Below are 19,113 nucleotides of genomic sequence, written 5' to 3'. Positions count from 1 at the left end.
AGTAAAAGTTGCAGGAGGCAAAACATGCATAATAAAGAAGAAAATATGATATAAGAGTCGCTCTGGAGCAGCGCTGCTCATTCCTGGTCCAACAGATCTACCGCCCTGCTTGTTTTCCAGCTCTTCCTGCATTGCTTGCTGCCGATTACCTGGACCAGGTGTGTTCATTCAATCAGACTGTAGAGACATCTGACTGAGCTAATTGGCAGCCAGCAGTGCTTTAAGATCTGGAAAATAGTTAGGATGGTAGATGGGCAGCCCTCTGGAGTATAAGTTGTACTTGTGGGGGAAAAGTGCAACGTGTCTGAACCAATCTTCCAAACCTGGTGTAATGCTGCGTTCACACCGGACGCAACTTACGCGTCACATTAAAGTCCTCCACCTCTGTTTCATTGTGCATCAAGCACGTCTGCTTTTGTAGAATTTAATGCACAATGCTCCGACTTTTTTGCTTAGACGCCAGCGTCACGTTTTTAGCCTCAACACTACATGAAAGCGTTAAATCTTACTTACTATGCACGGAAGACTACAACGACATTAAGATAGAATGCCGTTTGAAAAAGATCCTATTTGTGACGTAGAAAATAGACTGGGCAGGCCACAAGCTCCCTGCTTCAACCTCTCAGCACGGGGAGGGAATGGGGGCGGGGTTGCTTCACACCAACGGTTCCACCTACAACACATTTCTGATTAACTCCTGCCGCTCTGAAAAACAACAGATTTTCTGATTTTGGCTAAAAAGGGCATTATCATGATGAAAACACCACTGGGGACACTTTTAGAATAGATCAGAGAAGATCGGAGTGGGACTTTCAGTACTTCAAGCTGATCTGCTCTTGGATTATGAAGCAGGATGATGCTTAAGAACCAAGTCTCCTATTGGACTCCAAAGCAAACACAAACAATTCAATGTGGTTTAAATAAAAAAAAAAAAAGGTTTTCTAGAAGAGTAAGCAAGAATGCTCTACAGCCACGTGAAACTGACTTTAGTGATTGCACTGATGAGGATTTGAATTGTTTATGTAAGGGTTAATGGCCGACATAAAATGCATATCACTATTTAACGCACGCCGTGGAAGCCTTAACCGTCCGACGCGAAGTGCGTTAAAAAGTGATAATACACACTTTGAAGGCCTTTAACCCGCTTATAACATGGTCACTTACAAAATTTGGTGATATAAAGCGATATATACATGCTGATCTTTCTGATGGGTTGAATAAAGCATCAGTAGAGAAAGTTCATCTCTTATCACTTGTTTTTGTCCAGATGATGAAGCTAAAGGTTGTTTCAAAGAAGCCGGCGCAGTGATACAAAACATTTAAGCCAGGTGACCGGAACTTCTTTTTTCACAGTGCGGTTATCCTGTGGTATATCACTTTTTAATGTACACCCAGCAGCCAATCAGAATAGAGTATTCACCCCGACCATGGTATAACCTTGAATAAATTCCATGTTAGGATTGCATTATTAGTTGTTGGAGGAGATTTCTACTAAAATATGTTCATAGTTTGATCAACTTCAGACAAATTTGAAGAAAAAAAAAATCTGAAGGCAACAAATGCTTTCAGCACAGAATCAGCAGGAGGATTGTAAAGAACCATCTCTATGAACTCGTTTGGATGTACCGTCTAGTGATATTCCTTTAATTGAAAGGCCAATAGAAGCTTCATCCTCTTCTGTGTAATAAGCAGTGATCAACCTGATTGTTTCATCAGCCACCCGACAACATGTTACATTAGCAATCAAGTGTTAATAAGCTGACAGGCTGGGGTTGTGTCTGTCTGTGCCTGCTTGAATTTGAGTTTTTGATTTTTAGATGTGTTTTTTTGTGTTCCACAGCCAAGTTGAATCAAGGATTTCCTTGTGGAGATGCAGGATCTCATTTTTAAACATGTCAAGTCATAATGCATGCACTTGACTTATGCTGTGAAGAAAAGGTAAAATGTTTTGTGTTATATAAATATATATCTCAGTTAATTGGAATACTGTCAAAAAAAACTACAGTAACTGAACTGGAGACAGTTCTTGGTCCAAGGACAATCTCTGTACTGAAACCACAAACTAAGCAATCAACAAACTAGTTTGGACTCAACTTTAGAATCACCACCATAGTAAGGATCCCCAACAACTGACCCTCTGGTACAGAGACTCATTCAGGTGTTAGGTGTGATTTCAGCCCAGCTACATCATCCACATTCATAATCAGATACCCGCTGAACACTAAAGAGTTCCAGACTCTACTGACTGGCATCTAAAGACACGATTTGTCTCCAGGTAGCATTTCACTGGCTTTCTTCCTACATTTTATTCTTTCTTCTGATTAATTCGGCTCAAGGGATGCTTTAAAAGTCAAGACATTTTCATAAGATCCACTTCTAACATTAGCCGCGGTTACATGGGCAGAATATCTTGATCGGATCAATGGTCGGGTTAAAATTCACCCGTGCACATGGGCACAGAAAACCTTTTTCCGATTAGAACAAACGTTCCCATGGCTCACACTCTCGTTCGGAATGAATCATTTGGGCATGCGCAGTAGTGTAAAAATCACCCGGATGCGGATATAGGTCCCGTTGTAAACAAACCGCTTCCATAGACATTTATGCAGCAGCTCGGTAACATACGAGACGATCTTCCAAACGTGCTTTTATTAATGTCATGAATATTATGAATTGCCTGTTCGCTCATCGTTATATTTAATCTGTGTGGTCAGTGCTTTTTTTGTGGAAGAATTAAGCTGGACGAAAGCTTAGGACAGACTAACACGGGCTAACATCATTAGCCTGATGGATGGACACAAAATCCAGGACCGTGCGAGAAACGCAGCAATCTGCAGCTTTCTAAGGACTGAGCGACATTTATTTCTGCTCTGAAAGTTCACACAGACCGCCCCAAAGCCACTCTGTGAGCTGGCGCCCCGAACTCTGTTCGAACACGGGTCCTCCTGAGTCCTGCAGCCGCTAACCCAGAGCGGCGGGACGGCTCGCAGTCTGAATTCTCCCACACATAACAAAACAACAAAACGCACACGTAACCCCCCCCCCCCCCCCCCCCCCCCGACACAACATTATTAATCCAGCTGCTCTGCTCACTCGGGTGCCAGTGGACCGAGTGAGCGCTCCTCCTCCGAATCTCCCCCGTGAGGGGTGTAAGAGAGGGGAGAGCCAGCGGGGCGAGAGCGGAGCGGCGCTTTTCACGGGGTGTCCGCAGAGCTGGTCGGTCCCGTATGCGCTCCAAAGCTTTCTCTCAGCGAAACACCGTCTATGCGTGACGTAAACCAGAGCAGCAGTGACACACGATCGGAATGACCGTTTACATGCTCCACGATCGGATAAACGATCGGTATAACCCACCTATCTCGATCGGAAAGAAATTCTGATCCGAATGAGTCTGACCGGGGCAGAGTATTCCGAACGGCGCGTTTACATGACGCATTTTCTTTCCGATCAGGCGTTCATTCCGATTACTTTTGCCCATGTAAACGCGGCTACTGACACATGTATTTAACAGTGGCCTTTAGGGTTAGGCTTTCAGAGGCTGTCTGTCACGGTTTTATGCAGTCACAAGGTTTTGTGCTCCTGTAGTTGTGTTTGTTTAGGAGGAGTCTGGGATAGAATCACACACTACCTATGTGCATAAACAGTTACAGATGTGAATGGCATTGTTGAACACCCTTTTGCTAACAGAGGAAACCTACAATTGTCAATCAAAAATAACGTTAAACTCACAGGGAAACCCAATATTATTCTCTCAGCTACTCCTGGGGGTTTTTCTGTGTTTGTTTAGGGGTTTATCCTGTTGGAAGACCCATGACCTGCAACTAAGACTGCATTTTTTAAGACTAGGGAGGATATTTTTCTTCCAAATGCCTTAAACCTTCGACACTGGAGATGTCACAAAGACACCTGGTTTCGTGATCAACGTGAAGCAGCTGATTCTGAAGCAGACAAAAGCGGCTTTTCATGTTAGATTTGGGTTGCATGACGGTACAAAGCCACAGAATCAGCTGATTTACATTGAGTGTGGGAAACACTTCACAAGTGCAGAGTTTTGTATATCAGGACAGGGCATTACATTGCAGAAATGGTTGAAGAGTCACCATCAGCAAAGGAATCAATCAATCAATAAATCTTTATTTATATAACACTTTACCATCTGCCAGACATCCAAAGTGCTGCACAAGTATAAATACACTGAAATCAGGTAAAATTCAAAGAGGCACAGTAAAACGATAATAAAATCATCAATAAAGGAAAACACACACACACTAAAAAAAAGGTGGCTAATTATCATTCTCTCTGGTGTTAAAAGCCAATGTAAAAAGATGAGTTTTTAGCAGAGATTTAAAATCATTTAAGGATCTGGCAGATCTCACTGACAGGAGAAGACGATTCCAGAGTTTAGGAGCAGCCACTGAAAACGCTCTGTCCCCCTTGGTCACAAGTCGAGTCCTTGGAACCACTAAGAGCATCTGGTCTACAGATCGCAGAGCTCTAGGACGATGGCTCTGCAGGAGCTCAGAAAGATAAGGAGGTGCCAGACCATGTAAACATGTAAACTCTAAAACCAAGAGTAAGATTTTAAAATCAATTCTAAAGGAAACAGGCAGCCAGTGCAGAGAGCACAGTATTGGTGTGACGTGATCACGGCGTCTGGTCCCCGTTAGAACTCGGGCAGCTGAATTCTGGACCAGCTGAAGACGGCGGGGGAGAGACTGGTCGATCCCGGAATAAAGGGAGTTACAATAGTCCAGTCTGGAAAAGATGAATGCATGAACAACCCTTTCCATGGTGTCATGGGGGAGAGATGGCTTCACTTCACGGATTAATCTAATTAATCTAATGTCAACACTGGAGCTGAAGCTCCGGTGTAAACAGTTAATACTCTGGATCTTTCATTGTTCCAGCCCAGAATTAAGGCACCTTGTGGCAGATGCAGCCAAGCAGCCCCTGACCATAACAGAACCTCTTCTATGTTTTGAAAAACTGTTTTGTTTTTTCTATAAAGCATTTGTTTACATAGAAATGAAGGAAAATAGCAAATTTTGACAGAGCAAATGTACAAAAACTTTAGTTTGATCTCTTCTTCTGAACAATATTCTCGTAGAAGCGTTCTGGATCATCCATGTTAATTATTACATTTTCAAAAATTTGACTTTTTGTCTATTGCTTTCAATAGTTCTGTCTTCCTTGGCCACTCCTCATGAAATACAATTTGACTGAAACAAGAACGAATAGTGGGATCGGACACTGATGCACATTGACCTTGAACTTGATGATCTTTGAAAGTTGTTCTGAGCTTTACAGTTACACTCCGATGGTCTGTCTTTGAATTTTGCCATCAGTTTCTCTCTTGTAACCAAACAATATCGGCAGCTGTCGTCTCTCTCAGGAGATTAGACAGAAAATCCTAGATAAGCATGGAAAAGGAAAAGGCTACAAAGCTGTTTTAAAGCAGCTTGAAGTTGCACCAACGACTGTTGAATGTATGCCTTTTTTTGGGGGGGGGGGTGATCATTGACTCATTTAAAGTTTGTTGCATAAATAAATTGTCCTGTAAAGCAATCTGAGCCATAAAGCCAAGTGCAATCCGTACTATAAGACAACACCAAGCCTAGTGTGGAGTTGTGTTTCGTTACACTCATGCACATATGTGCATACCTACAAATAGGATAAATAGGCTCACTAAAAAAAGTAAAACTGGGCCAAAAGCTCTGCCTTGTTTCCACAAGCTGTCGTGTTAAATATCTGAAGTGGGAAGACCAAGCAGGGGACTCCACACAGATAGTTCCCTGTCAACGCGTCGCCTCTTTGTTCTACCCACAATCTTAACTTCACTCTTGTCATATTTGATGCTAATATGAGTCAAACCTCATTCTGTCAAAACCTGTGTGGTGATGTGACTGTTATTCTGGGGAAGTCAAGAAAAAGGGGAAAACGCCTTGAAATGGATTAAATATGTTGTTTATTCTTCACTGACAGGATGTTATGGCAGAAAATGGCCTCCTTCCACAAATGTTGACTATTGCCTGGAGCTACACCCTCAGAAGCTTTCTTCCTTCAATTACCAAATGGAAGAAAGAAGCGCCCGTGTCGTTAGGATTCAAAGCTCAATCAGAAGTCACTCCACTCTGGGAATCTTCCCACTGTTGTCAGCAAAGCTGCCATTTGGCGTTTTTACAGGCAGTAAAAGCTAAAGATTCTGGCTTCTCTTTTTGTTTTCTAGCAAAACAGCTAACAGCACACAACAGTTGAGCCACACTTCGTGGTGCAGAGTCAGCAGCACAGCTTACAGCACTAAGAACTGGACGGGATGACAATACAATTAGAGCTGCCTTGGTTCTGACATCAGTCCGGCCCCCGTGGAGCAGTGGAGCTGAGCACTCCTGGTGAAGCGGGAACCGACGGTGTTACAGTACCTTGCGTTGCTTTTTATCCCCCCTGCCGTCGTTAGCGTTGTTTATTTCCATCACGGTCTTTACCCAAGGAAAGTGATGATTCAAGCCCCCAGGCCAATTCTTGACAAAGATTGATTGAGTCTTTTGCCTTTCCATGGGGGCATGCGTGCATGTATGTGTGTGTTGGAGCCGTTCCATCAGTACTTTGCATGAGGGGCAGCCAGTAGTCGGGTGCTGAGAAATAATGAGTACAGATGAATTTGTAATAGGGTGTGGAACAATACCAGGCTGACATTAACATGCATCACATGGCTTTAGTATTCAGCAGGTATCTGATTATGAATGTGGATGATGTAGCTGGGCTGAAATCACACCTGACACCTGAATGAGTCTCCAGCACTTGGAGGGCTTTTCATTTCACGATGAGAACTTTCTATCGCTCAAGAGGTACTGTAACTTAGTTTTGGTTCAGTTAACGCTCTAGTTATAACGTTTAAAACACTTACCAAAGGTTGATTCTCATCCTACTGCCGCCAGAGAAGGAGCGAACGAAGGAAATACCCTTTTTTTCCCCCAACAGCAGATCCTTTAAATTCTGCAACTTGTAAGACGGGGACTTTATCAGCGTTTCACACTGATGGTTCATGGAAGTCAGAGTGAGGGAGTTTTGGAGGCCACATCTTGAGTTCCTGTCATGTTTCTGAAAAATGTTTACAGTGTAGCACAGTGAGTTACTCTGCTGTAAGTTGCCTTTGCCATCAGGGAATTCAAGAACTGTGTCCTGGTGTGTGCAGCACAGCAGTTTTTAGCAGAACTTTGACCAAAGTACTGCACTGCCTCTACTTTTTTCCTGCGCTAATACTTTATTTTTTGAATATATATAACTTGTGAAGGAGACGTCTTACTATGAAACAGTCGTTCTCCTGGATAGTTCAGCCCAGATTGCCTGATGTGTGTAGGCTCCAACAAATCCTCATTAAGGCAGCGTTTTAAAGGGCCAAAGCCAGCAACAGCAGCTGCTGTTTAGTGTTTAAGTTTAATGTGACATGAAGCCTTGGTGCTGCGGTGCATCGCTGGTTGTGGGAAAAGATAGCCAAGTGGAATGAACCAGCCTGCAGTAACAGCAAAACTGTTAATAATCCCGTAGTCACAACTGGCCTTACGGTTGCATAAGGCTGTCTGTGGTGGAATGGGTAAACCTGTACGGGACACTCAGGTGGTCTAACTTAACTTACAGGTTTTCTTTTCCTTTGGGTCTGCGCTAACTGCGTCTTTTATGCTGGTGCGATGAGCTCAGACCATAGATGAAAAAATCCTAGAGCCTACACCTTGATAGTGGTTTAGGGCCAGTCCATGACAAAACATTGATCCATGCAGGGGGAGTACTGGGTGGAGGAGTACTGGGTGGAGAAACCATCTAGAAACACCCGTGAATTTTAAAAGCAAAAACATGACTGTGATTGGCTGAAAAGAGAAGATGGAAAATTAGTTATTGGTTTAGAGGGAAGGTTTAATTGATGAGTGGCATGTAGCTTTCCCAGAATTAAGGTAGATCTTCCTTTTTAACATTGCACCAAAGCTTCACTACCAAATGCAGACAGTGGTGTGTTCCATTTTGATGATGGTGGCCGTACGTGCCTCAAGGGGACTGCAAAATACAGCTGCGCTCCCTTTAGATGCAGCCACGCCTCTACGACCCTCCACGGGCTCAGACGACCCAAAAGCCTGCAGCCCCCATCCGGGTCAACCTCCTATACGGGTGCAAATGACTAAGGCTAAAAGCTGGTTAAAACTGTTACTATACGCTGTTTAGGACATTATAAATGATTGATTTAGGTTTGTAAGTATCTATGGATGCAGACATTTTAATATAGTTCCATTGTTAAAAAAACATTAAATATTACATTAAAGAAAATATATGGTCTTGGAATTTGCGCACATAATGTTTATTCCTCCATTTTTACAGTGCATTAAGGGTGGTAATCCAAACCCGCTGCACTTGAGTTTTATGGTAATAATAGATTATCCTACTGGTTCATTAGACAAAATGGAAGCTCCATTCTAAAGGTAAACGTCTGGACGTATTTTTGCAAATGAAATGTTTTGGCTGTCTGTAAACACGGTGACCCCTGCTGCTTCTAAAAACGAATTTTCTCAAAATCTCTACAGTCTTAACAACAAAATAACTGAATTTCTTTTCCATGTTTGCAAATAAAAATATTTGACATCTAAGCAGCTGAAACAATGCATTTGCATTTCAAATGTATTACTCAAATCAATGTGTTTTTTGTGATTCATTAACTGCTGATTATGATGATAAATGTTTGGATCATTTCTTTTAGATATCTCTTCAATCCCAGCATTTTCAGATGTTTGGCACGTTTATTCTAACACAAAAAGGCTTTTATATGGAATTCCTCCTCTTCCTTTTAAATTCATAAAACAAACTTTTACTTTTCCAGCCTAATATATTCCCTATAAATGCAGCTTTTCTTTATTTATGTCAAAAATGATTCATGTTTCCTTATTGTTTCTGTAACAGACAGGGCTCAACTAGTCATTTAATTACAAGCATCTAGCCTGAATTTGCTGTGGGAAATCAACAATCTTCACCACAACAGCAGTGTTTATGCAGTATGTTCAGCAGAATGATTCTGCAACACTCCAGAGTCTGTGAACATTTTCTTGGCGCTCTTCAGTCACGCAGGAACTTTTTCCTGATGTCAAGCACATACTCATCTAAGAGCTCATAAAGCTTTGAAGCATTTGCATGTTGCTCTATTCAAGTTTTTCCTATGAAAATTCTGTAAAAGCATGAATGACTTCCTTTTTCTTTTTCCCATATGGCGATCAAACTTTTTTAAATCTCCATCATCCTGACAAATGTCAAATTAGGGTGACTTCCCCTTGTAATCAAAACATATTTGCTCTAGACAACCTTTATTTATTATAAACCAGGTTTTAATTCAACTTTTTGTGTTAATTAGTCCTTAAAAACTGAGTACATAAACATTTTGCACTCACTTTGTCCAAACACAATGAGCTTGATTGTTTTAGCACCTTGATTAATGTGCAAAATGTGGCAATCAAGTCTCTTGTTAGAGTCAATTCATGTACTCAGGTAATTACTGGCAATAATGAAGCCTATTTTATGTTGCAAATCAACAACCTGACTAAAACAAAGGAACATTTTGGAAGCATCGCAGGTTGAATGAGCAGATTTCATTGCAACCAACATCTTCTTGGGCTCCTCCCACGCATGTTGGACGAGTCTCGTGTGGGACAGCGCTGATGAGAATCAGTGTGTTGCCTTTTAGTAACGGGCTGGCAGTGATAAACAAGTTTACCAGTGTCCTTCAGAAATCTTAAAATTAAACAAACATATTTTTCCAGATATAAAAAAAAACCTTGTTGTTTATTGAACAGAAAGAGCATTTATCTTTCAGGAACAATGAAGTCATGAAACATGAAATCACACAGTCTGGAAAGAGAAGTGCAAACAACATCAAACAGAAATCTGAAGTTTGCAGCACACAAGGTTTCATTTTGAAAAAACAGTTTCCGAGGCCACCGTAAAACGTTTTACACATTGAGATGCTTTGCTCTGACAGCAGAGCAAACTATTGCCATCTTCAGCTTCCTTTCACGTTCATTTTAAAACAAAAGGAACTATGGTGGAGCAAAAAGTAGTCCTCAAAAACAACAACCTGGGGTTAAACCTTTTAGAAAATTTTATAAACCTGCAAAGAACATGTTTCAATGTTCTTTATTGGGACATGCCATGTGTCCTTCAGCAGTTATTTATTCCTGGAGGTCCTAAATCGAACTCCTCTGCTGCTTTATAGTGAGTGTCCTGTCAAAAGAGTTTGAAACTGCCAGATGCATGACCGACATGAAGCACACAATGACTGTATATAGGAACTGGACTGAATGACCCCTCCCCCATTATGTTCCAAACAGGAAGTACCTGCTGGCTCCAAGAAGCCAAAATCCCATAGACTTTTGTTAAGGGGCCTGCGTAACCTGGTTGGTAAGGGGAAGGACTAACATGGAGGAAACCAGGGTTCGATTCCCGGGGGGGAATGAACAAGCTAGCAATTGAAATGCTGAGCAGTTAACACCACCCAGTGAGGGCCCTTGGGCAAGGCCCTTAACGCTACTGCAAACCAGCATGAATGTGTGAGAACTGGCAGCCACGCCTCTACCATCACCAGGTATGAATGAAGAGGGAAAGAATATGGACACATTATAAGTGCTTTGAGCGTCTGGAAAAGCACAGATAAATCCAATCCATTATTATTATAAAGAAAAGAACAGCTGTTACCCAGTCACTCTATTGGTCAGAACCATTCCTGCTCTGATACCGTTTTTAACATCTTCTTGATAATCCTCTTTTTTTATGATATTTCTGCTGTAGAAAGTTATTTACGGTACAAACTTCCCAGTCAGATGTCTCAATAAAAGTAGGTGGTCTCACATCGAATGTTCAAATTGTTTGATTGACAGAGCCACTAGGGGTTTCAGCGTGACAACGATCCCAAACACACTGACCGGGCAACAAAGGAGTGACTTCGTATAAAACACTTTAAGGTTCTGGGGTGACAGAAAACGTTCGACTGCTGTCATTGCCAATAAAGGGTATATGAACCTTGTGCTATCTTACATGACCCCCCCCCTTCCATTGACGTGTTCTCCCTACCATGACAAAGGTGGATAAAGGTGGAAAGATTTCATGTAATCCATGGACACCAGTGAAGATCACTAATCATTGAAGAAAAAAGGTTCAGAGCATTGTCTAGTGGGTCTAGATGACCCAACTCCCAACGGTAAAGTGCCTAGGATAGCCCAAGGGTTAACAAAGTACTTAGTTAAAAAATTTTATTGACCAAATACTTATTTTCCACCATAATTTACAAATACATTCTTGAAGTTTCCGACAATGTGATTTTCTGGATTTCTTTTTCTCATTTTGTCTCATAGTTGAGTTAAGCCTATGGCAAGGCAAGGCAAGTTTCTTTGTACAGCACAATTCGTACACAAGTAATTCAAGGTGCTTCACAAAACAGAAAAATTAGATCAAAGATTTCAAGGACAGCATTGAGCTCTTTTGCATTTCTGTCATGATGAAAATTACAGGCCTCTCTCATCTTTTTAAGTGGGAGAACTTGCACAATTGGTGGCTGAATGAATAGTTTTTTGCCCCACTATTTAATAATAATAGTATTTCTTAGTCTGTTGTGACCCTTTTGACTTTTAAGGTTGTGGCAACATTTGAAGCTCCTCCCATCAGATGGCATTTGGTGGTCAGATAGGTCGGTCGGTCGGTCGGACGGACGGACAGATAAATAAAAATAAATAAATAAAAACAGTTATCAGGTGATGTGACACTGTCACCTTGTTGTGAGGAGACATGGTTCAGAATAACTACCGTAATTTCGGGGCCTAAAGAGTGCACCTGATTATAAGCTGCATCCATTTCATTTTTAAAGGATAAACAATTTTCTACACACCTGTCTATAAGTCGCATGTGCCCACATTGAAACATGTGTTGTAGAATGGGGATGTGTATGTGCTGAAACCGCGCGCATGTGATAAAAAGAGGAGGGAGCGCGTGTGTCAGGATTAGTTAGCCCTCTGGCTGTCACTTCCTGTTTTATTTTGAAGGCTGTCTTTTCTGTCTTCATTTCCAGTTCCTGCTGTGTGATCTGCTTCCTCCCTAATGTGCTCCACCTGTGCCTCATTGTCTTCCCTATATAAGCAGTGCTCTTTTCTCAAGCCAGTGCCAGATTGTCTTCCTTTCCCTGTGAGCAATCCAGCCTTAATCTCTCCAGAGTTCATAGAGCAATTTGTTCCTGATTCAGTCCTCTTTTGGATGGCCTCCTGAACTTATATTAAAGACTCTGATTCTGCCACTCCCTGACTCCACCATTGTGTCCGCCTGAGCTGCATCTGATAGCGTGCAGCGCAAGAGGGAGCAAGAGAACGCAGCAGAAGTGTGTTGGGAGTGCGCATTCATGTTTGATATACAGAGTGAAGGGGAACTATAATAAATGAAAGTTTCCCCCAGAAGAACAATGAGTGATTCTCTATTAACCCACTCTGGAGGGTCAGAACGGGGAAGTGAACCCCAAAGGAAGATCCCCCTTTGGTGGATAGGATCTCCCCTGCATTTTCCGACCACAGTTAGAAAGAAAAAAAGTAGTCGCAGGAAAGGTTCAACACATGATATATTTACAAAGAAAGACGGTACACAGAAAGAGTTTTCAAAGTTTTAATAATATACCTGAGCTTTTCTTTCCAAACATTGCCTGTGACGGGGCAGTAACACGGCAGCAATACAGTAGTAACAGCACCAACAGGGCTGGTTAAAAAAAGATTACAAGTAAAAGTCACTGAGAGCAGCAGTAACTTATAACGCCTGTGTATTGAAACCATGGAAGTCTTCCTCCTCAGTGTCAGATTGGAATAGCGTCAGACATTCTTCACCACACACTCTCAGTCTCTCCTTCGTTGTTGCTGTCAGTGTCACTCTGAGGTAAATTCTCTCCTGAGCTTGCGCTGTCGTCTCTGTCACGCAGCAGACCGGCTTTTCCAAACCCGTTGGTAATGGTGGATTTTTTCACACGGCTTTTAATGATTGCTTTTAACTTGAAACCTGCGTCATCTGCATTTCTTATTGCATTTTCCATGATGAGGGTCTGTTCATGCTAATCACTCACAAAGCAGGAATTTACATTAAACTTGCATCTTCCTCACACATATACCGTATTCCCCCTGTCTCACTCTTACCCTTTCTGCTCAAGCGCCCCTAGTGGCTGTTGGAAAAATGCATGAAAAAAGAATGCATAAAAATTCATAAAAAATAGAAAAAAATGCATAAATTTGCCGCAACCTTGAATAAGCTGCTAGGTTGAAAGCGTGTGACAAAAGTAGCGGCTTATAATCCGGAAATTACGGTATATGTTCTTGTGTTTACTATGCATGACAAGCATATAACTGCGTGTTCCTCCTAAATGCATTTGAGTATTTACTAAAAATGTAAAAAAAAACATTTATATCAATGAGATTAAAACTGGCCTAAAAAAGGAAAACAGTAGCCAAACAGTTGCCTAACCAAACTCCAAGTTGGGAGCTCAGTAGCTAACTCTTCACACACATTTATGAGATTGCGAATAAAGCTGGTGTAAAATCTTCAAAAGGGGCCAGGCTGGTGGATGAGGTGAATGCATTATTACCAGGAAGCGTATGAAAGTAATTCTGCTATAACTCACCAGTCATCATTACCTCTTATTTACTCTAAATGGCTCGCCGATAAAGTTTGCTCTATACGTTATCCATCTCTTAAGGGGAAATAATGATTGTCTATTTGAAAACAATAAAGAGGTTGTTAATTCTCAGGTGATTTATGCCCACAAGCCTGGATCATTATTAGGGCCTCGTGAGACTCCTTATTAAGATGCAGTAACAGACAAAATGCGACGAGCTTGTTTTTTTTTTTCATTTTCTGTGTGAGATTTCAGTTTAATCTGGTGTCACTACCTGTCCCTGATTGTCGTCCCCCACCCCTTTTGTTAGTGTCTTTTTTTATTCTATTAAAGTGTTTTCCTGTGTGTAACAGGGCTTGTGTTTGTGTAGGTGTGACCGGCAGCGATAAGACAGTGTGAAATTCCATTCTGCCTCAGCTCCGTCTCTTCCTCTGATGTTGTTTTCTTCCCGTCTCCCACAAGCCTCATTGTAAAGATAGCCCGCTCTTATTTTGAAATAGTCGTTTACCAACAGTTCCAACAGCCGCCAGCAAATTTCATAATCCAAATAATTATTTTAGATCTTTTTTTTTTCATCGCTTCAAATTTTACATTAAAATCTTTCAGAAAGTTCAATGAACTATTTCTTTTGTAACATGTTGCTCCCTTAAGCATTGATCATAAGCTCCATACATTTGCTGTGGGTTTTGGGTGGTCCAGGGCCGTAGAGGGTCATAGAGAAGCGTGGCCACATCTTTAGGAGAGCACAGGTGTGTACTAAAAGCTCCAGACGCGCGTTGAGAAGCCAGTGTCTACATCTGCACAAGTAGAACATAATGTTTCACATGTGTTGGTCTAAAGGCATAAGTATGCGTGTGTGTTGTAATGTGTACATGTTGACATGTTTGTATGTGAACAAGTTTTGGAGCCAACAGGTATGTTCATAACTTTTGAGTGTGTGTGGACAGGCCCCGCCCCTTTTTGATCTGCATTACTTGTAAACCTGACCATAATGAAGCGCTAAATTGGGTTAAAAGCAATCGAACAGGGAGAAAACTATTTGTCAAGATTGATGAATTTACATCAGAAACCTTAGAGACAAGTTGTGGTGTCCCACAAGGATCAATTCTGGGCCCGCTGCTATTCAATATTTACATCAATGATATATTCAGTGTTTCAAAACTTTTGAAACTCATTATTTGCTGATGACACATACATATTCTAATCTACAGACAATCATAGGGAACTTATAAATGTGGTAAACACAGAGTTAACCAAAATAAAATCATGGATGGATTACAACAGATTACTTTGAACCTAGATAAAACCAAAGTGATGTTTTTTGGTAACTACAACGCCAATACCGAGCTCTCACTTGAAATAAATAATGTCCTAATTGAAAGTGTTAGAGAAATCAAATTCTAAGGGTTTTTTATCGATGACAAACTAAATTGTAAGCAACACATCAGACACATACATACTAAAGTCTCAAAAAGTATTTCAATCATAAATACATCTAAACATATATTAGGATACCACAGTAGACATTTATTGTACTGCTCCTTAACCCTTGTGCTATCCTAGGCACTTTACCATTGGGAGTTGGGTCATCTAGACCCACTAGACAGTGCTCTGAACCTTTTTTCTTCAATGATTTGTGATCTTCACTGGTGTTCATGGATTAAATGAAATCTTTCCACCTTTATCCACCTTTGTCATGGTAGGGAGAACACGTCAATGGAAGGGGGGGTCATCTAAGATGGCACAAGGGTTAATACTGCCATATTTGACCTACTGTATAGAAATTTGGGGTAATAATTATAAGAGTTTACTGCATCCTCTCTTTTTACTTCAAAAACGAGCCATCACAATTGTACATAAAGCCGGATATCTTGATCATACAAACAATTTACTGTATCACACTAGACTTTTAAAACTGTATTACCTTGTGGAGTTTTACTCTGCGCAACTTTTATACAGAGTCAGTGGGAAATCGTTACAATTCAATATCCAAAAACAGTTCATAGAAAATGAAGGAGGAACAAACTGAGTGGATGTAGGAACTTCAAGATCAAACTGATAAGAATCACAAAGAAAAGATTCTGTGTGTCGGTGTATGAAACTAAACTTTGGATCGGGTTCAGTAATGAGCTCAAACACTGTTCAAAAATCCAAATATTCAAAAAATGTAGAAAGAAATTCTGATTTCATTATATAAAGACAAGAGTTAAGGATCAACAGGTGTTTGACTAATTCCAAATCCATGTGTGAACTTGATTTTGGTAAAATAATCAAAGCTCTTTTAATCACAATCAACGAGTATTAGATTGTAATGTGCAATAATGATTACTGAAATGTTTGAATTACAATCAATAAGCTATTGATTTTCTTTACTTGATCTGAATTTGTGGCAATAATTACTGGTTTATTGTGATCATGTTTTCTAATAATAATCAATGTTTATTACATAATGGTTACCGTTACTGTTTACAGAAATCATGAATTCATGTTTTCTGAAGATGATCAATCATTATTGACACTGGATTTTTTTACTTGAAAAGAATCTATCGGATCAGAGTTGGATTACAAAAACTGTAAAACTATAAATTGAAATAACTCAGTAGGGGTGGGATTATATGAGTTTGCTTCTTGCTGCTTCTTTTTAAGCAATAAATCAAGCACTATTTGACTTTAGTTAGTGATCACTGTATTTAATTAAGCAAAATGTGATTTAAGTGACTATTTTTGTTTTGTTTTATTTTCTGTCTTTTTAATCTATGCATTTCAACATTTCTATAATAAGTTTGATAAATATGTGTAAATTCATTCAAGCATTGTAGCTTTGACTACAATGCTTGAAATAAATCAATCAATCAAATCAATCAATCAAAGGATTCATAACCCCTGTTATTTAAGTAAAATATGTCTAACATAAGAGACCTTCAGCTCTCATCTGTTTGCTCAGATGTTGGACAGGGCAAGTTAGAAAAGAATAAATAAATAAAAGCTCCAGACACGTGTCTGGATGGAAAAAAGAAAAATATTAGGGAGTTTAGAATGATCAGATTCTTCTCCATGTTGGTTTAGGACCATCTGCTGATTGCGTCATCAAGTTGTCATGTGACGAAGCTGAGATCCTGATTGGTTGGCCGAACTTTGTTTCTTTGTTCAGATTATTTAACTCTTTACGTGACACAATGCCCAAATCACACCCCAACACCCAAAGTACACTGCTGTTAGGCTGAAGTGCAGTGCCCGTCACTCACATTGCACCGCAGGACCCCTGATCTCGTCTGTACATTGACTAAACATTGAAACTGGAAGCCCCTGATACGTGGATCATGTTCGGTGTGGATGGAGCTTAAGGCTTTAACACTAGATCGAATGAATCTTTGTGTCGAGGAGTTATTAGTTTATTATTGTCTGGATCTAAATACTATTATCAAAGTAATCATTTGTACAGTTGCAGAGACATGCTGAGTATTGGAAAAATTAAGAAAAATGTTCCGCAAAAATCTTATTTTCACCAGATATGACAGTACAGAATATGAGACAAAAAGCAAAAAGCCTTTGTTATATTTAACTACTTCAACAAAGGCAAAAAATCAAAAGCATGGGGAATGGGGTTTATGAATTTAAAATAAAGTTTTTTTCAATGCATTGTTGTTCAGTGATTTCAGTTGTGTATTCGTAGTACTTTTAGTCATAATCAGATAACTGCATGTTTTTCCAGTCCAGACCTTTTCAAAAGACTTAACTTTCAGTTTTACTGTTTTTTTTCTTGTCAAAAGTTCATTTTGATCGTGGGGATTTATACCCGAGATTACTTTAGTTTAATCACAATTTTTGAGAATGTTGCATTCCCAGGCTGTAGTATGTTGACCTGTAAATGGTCCTATCAATCATATTGTCAGTAAAAAATGAGAACATTTTCCATTTAAATGCCTGCAAATATGAATTTCTTTAACAACAACAAAAAATGTACTGTCAGAAATTTGGCAGCACTTTATGCAGATGATTCTGTGCTAATCCCTGATTTCTTCCTCTTTGTGTTGTTTTCAGGGCAGTGGTTCACATACAGGTGGACGATGTGAACGAGTTTGCCCCCGTGTTCCGGGAGCCCCAGTACCATGCTGCTGTGACGGAGGGCAAGATTTATGACAGCATCCTGCAAGTGGAGGCAACAGATCAGGACTGCTCCCCGCAGTACAGCCAGATCTGCAACTACCAGATAACAACCACAAACAGCCCCTTTGCCATTGATCGAAATGGTAAGTCAAAGCAAGGATGCCAACTGGCGCAAAAAAAAAGATCCAATATCAAGTTATATATCGTGTTTTAGGCTTATGTAATATGAGCTAAACTAGAAGAATGAAAGGGAAGAATGAAACATTCTGAGAGATAGAAGTCTTATGTTTTGCTTTACCTAAAAGTTGTTGGTCAATATTTTCTTCTCATAAAACAATATCCTTGCATAGAAATGAATTTGTTTGGTGCATCCAAAGAGAACTGACTGTGCCAACGACAAAACACAATACTCTGACAGATGTTCCTCCCCAGAGTGAGACGTGTTCTTCCCTTTTTCCAAGGGCAAAGTCAAACTGCAGCCCGAGAGACATCACTCCCAACAAATCAGATCACAGAAGCATGTGTGCAAACATAAACACAAAAAACACTATCCTACACAGGAACAGATAAATGGATAGAAAAATGTCTGCTGACATGCCCACATACCCTACAGATCTTATGACATTGACAGTGTGAGGCTGGAAAAAAAATGGTTGACTATAGACTGTTGTGATTTGATCAGTTCAGTTTTTTCCTGGATAACCATTAATACCCAATAAACATGGTTAAAAACATTTTCTTCCCCTTTTAAAATCTTCCTTTTTTGCAAATATAGAAAAAGAAAAAATTTTCCCCTGGTTTTGCTTTCAAGTAGACATTAAATTGCATTAATTTGGATCAGAAGTGGTTTATGTGTCTTTGCATCTGCATCAAAGGGTTTGCATTGTGTTTGTGTGATTCAGTTCAGATTTGGTTTCTCATTCAGGAAAGAACTTTCACTCCCAATTTTCGGAACAAATCACTTAGACACAATTAAGTTGTTTGGGATTAAAGGAACATAAGCAGTAGTGCTTGCATACGTAATTGTGATTAAAGCAACGATATTGTCTGGTTGAGATGTTTGACTATATAGTCAGTGCAGAAAAAATAATACTTATAATTGTTTCCTTTGTGACCCATTTATGACCTGATGGTTTTTTACAACACCAGGATCTGGATATTTTGTAGTTAATGAGTGAAGCATCTATTATACCAAGACACAGCTGTGAAACTTGTTTGGAAGCATGTTTAGGAGGAAACCAAAGGCAGAGTGAACATTGTTTTTAAAAACTAATGAGTATTAGTCTCAAATGATGGTGTCCAATGCTAGTCGTTAGCGGCTGACGTCTGGGTCATTTTTCAGC

At 40.2% G+C, this 19,113-nt stretch overlaps 1 protein-coding gene across 1 annotated transcript in view; it reads left to right on the top strand.

The window, feature by feature from the left end:
- LOC101159373 (calsyntenin-2) overlaps positions 1-19,113 on the top strand; it is a 404,380-nt gene that overhangs the window by 224,796 nt on the left and 160,471 nt on the right. Inside the window, exon 4 of the mRNA XM_011483059.4 lies at positions 17,705-17,913. Coding sequence (XP_011481361.1) covers positions 17,705-17,913 — 209 coding nt within the window. The remainder of the gene's footprint in view (positions 1-17,704; positions 17,914-19,113) is intronic.

Source organism: Oryzias latipes, chromosome 13 (genome assembly GCF_053564925.1).
Source record: "Oryzias latipes strain Hd-rR chromosome 13, Olatipes_Hd-rR_3.1".
In the NCBI taxonomy this organism is placed as follows: domain Eukaryota; kingdom Metazoa; phylum Chordata; class Actinopteri; order Beloniformes; family Adrianichthyidae; genus Oryzias; species Oryzias latipes.
This window is presented reverse-complemented; position numbering and strand designations above follow the sequence as displayed.